This window comes from Aphanomyces astaci (assembly GCF_000520075.1).
Source record: "Aphanomyces astaci strain APO3 unplaced genomic scaffold supercont1.167, whole genome shotgun sequence".
Taxonomy (NCBI): Eukaryota; Oomycota; class Saprolegniomycetes; order Saprolegniales; family Verrucalvaceae; genus Aphanomyces; species Aphanomyces astaci.
The window spans coordinates 87,857-89,137 of record NW_009798430.1 but is presented as its reverse complement, the minus strand read 5'-3'; the positions used below and the strand labels follow the sequence as shown (position 1 = coordinate 89,137).

Sequence of the window (1,281 nt, the reverse complement as noted above, 5' to 3'; positions counted from 1 at the left end):
CTCCGGAGTACATTTCACCCAAATTTGGACTTGAGAGTCATTTCGCCAAATAGCATTTGAATCTATTTGATCCTTTTTAATTTCGAATCGAATTGAATCAACCCTTGAAAGGTTATATGGCATTGTTTTATACGGGAATTTCGTTTTGACTAGGAGCAAACCTTGGAGGACAACTGTACCAACTCGTTGTTACATACTAGTAGTACTACTGTAATGCATTATATCAGTTGTTGGTTGCTTTCTTTATTCCCATCCAACGTTATCGCAGACGACTACAGTATCGTTGGTTGTACACTCGTACGGTCAATGTTGGACTTGGGCGGTCATCCGCCTCGTCCTTTGGCATGGCCAAACTCATAGTGCATGGAGAACGCCACAAGCAGAACGCGTCGGGGTCCAAAGACACTACAGCAATGAAGGTGCTGCGATCACGTGTTGCATACATAGCTGTCCATGAGCTCGGTGTGGTGCCAGGTAGCGACAGAGAGGTTAAGTAATGCCTCACTTTCAGTGCAGCACGAGCTCTGTACAGCATGAGTATGTCATGTTCGTCGCAATCGGAGTCGTCATCGTGGTGGGCAAGCAGCATGAGAGCCCGCCACTTCATCGTGGAATAGAACAATATGAATTAAATTATACTACTCTGAAATCTACAGGAGATTTCAGACCCCAGGCGTACTTCTTTGCTGAGACGATATTTGAGGAGTCTCCGCAAAGAAAGACGATCGAATTGAATATTAATTCCGGATGACTCAAAATTATTTGAGTCGGTTTTGGAAGCCACCCAGTGGTCGAAAGTTGCACTCAAGGATATCAAGGAATTTGTATGGAAAGTGATACTGTACTAGGGACCACCCATGTCCCTTACTTCAAGTACGTTTTAATTGGTTGTTTCGAAGCAAATTTACACCAATAAAACTCAGCGTAACGTTACATCCAGCATGTCGCATATTTGGCTGAAAGTACTAATACTGGTACAAATTTTGACCGAAAAAATGGATTCAGGAGGGGTTCACCCTGACAACCCTCCACCGACAATAACAACACCGACGAATACACGCAAGCTGCATTTCAATTCAATAACTCTAGGTACAGGTTTGTCAAATGCATCTCACCGAGGCTATTGTCAAGAACTGCGGCAAGGTACTGTACATTCCCTTCGATATGTGATCATACATGTGATGATCCGTAGGCGATCCGAGCGCGAATCGCGCACCCCAAGTTCATGAACACGATGGACTTGCTGTACAAGGAACACCGCGGAAAGGTCGGACACACGCA

At 44.7% G+C, this 1,281-nt stretch overlaps 1 protein-coding gene across 1 annotated transcript; it reads left to right on the top strand.

Moving 5' to 3' along the window:
* Positions 1-1,104: 1,104 nt before the first annotated feature.
* H257_18475 (hypothetical protein) lies at positions 1,105-1,267 on the top strand (the record flags this gene model as incomplete). Its single annotated transcript, XM_009847535.1, has 2 exons — positions 1,105-1,143; positions 1,193-1,267. Coding segments are annotated over 2 exons (114 nt in total), but the record flags the coding sequence as incomplete, so codon positions are not given.
* Positions 1,268-1,281: the final 14 nt, after the last annotated feature.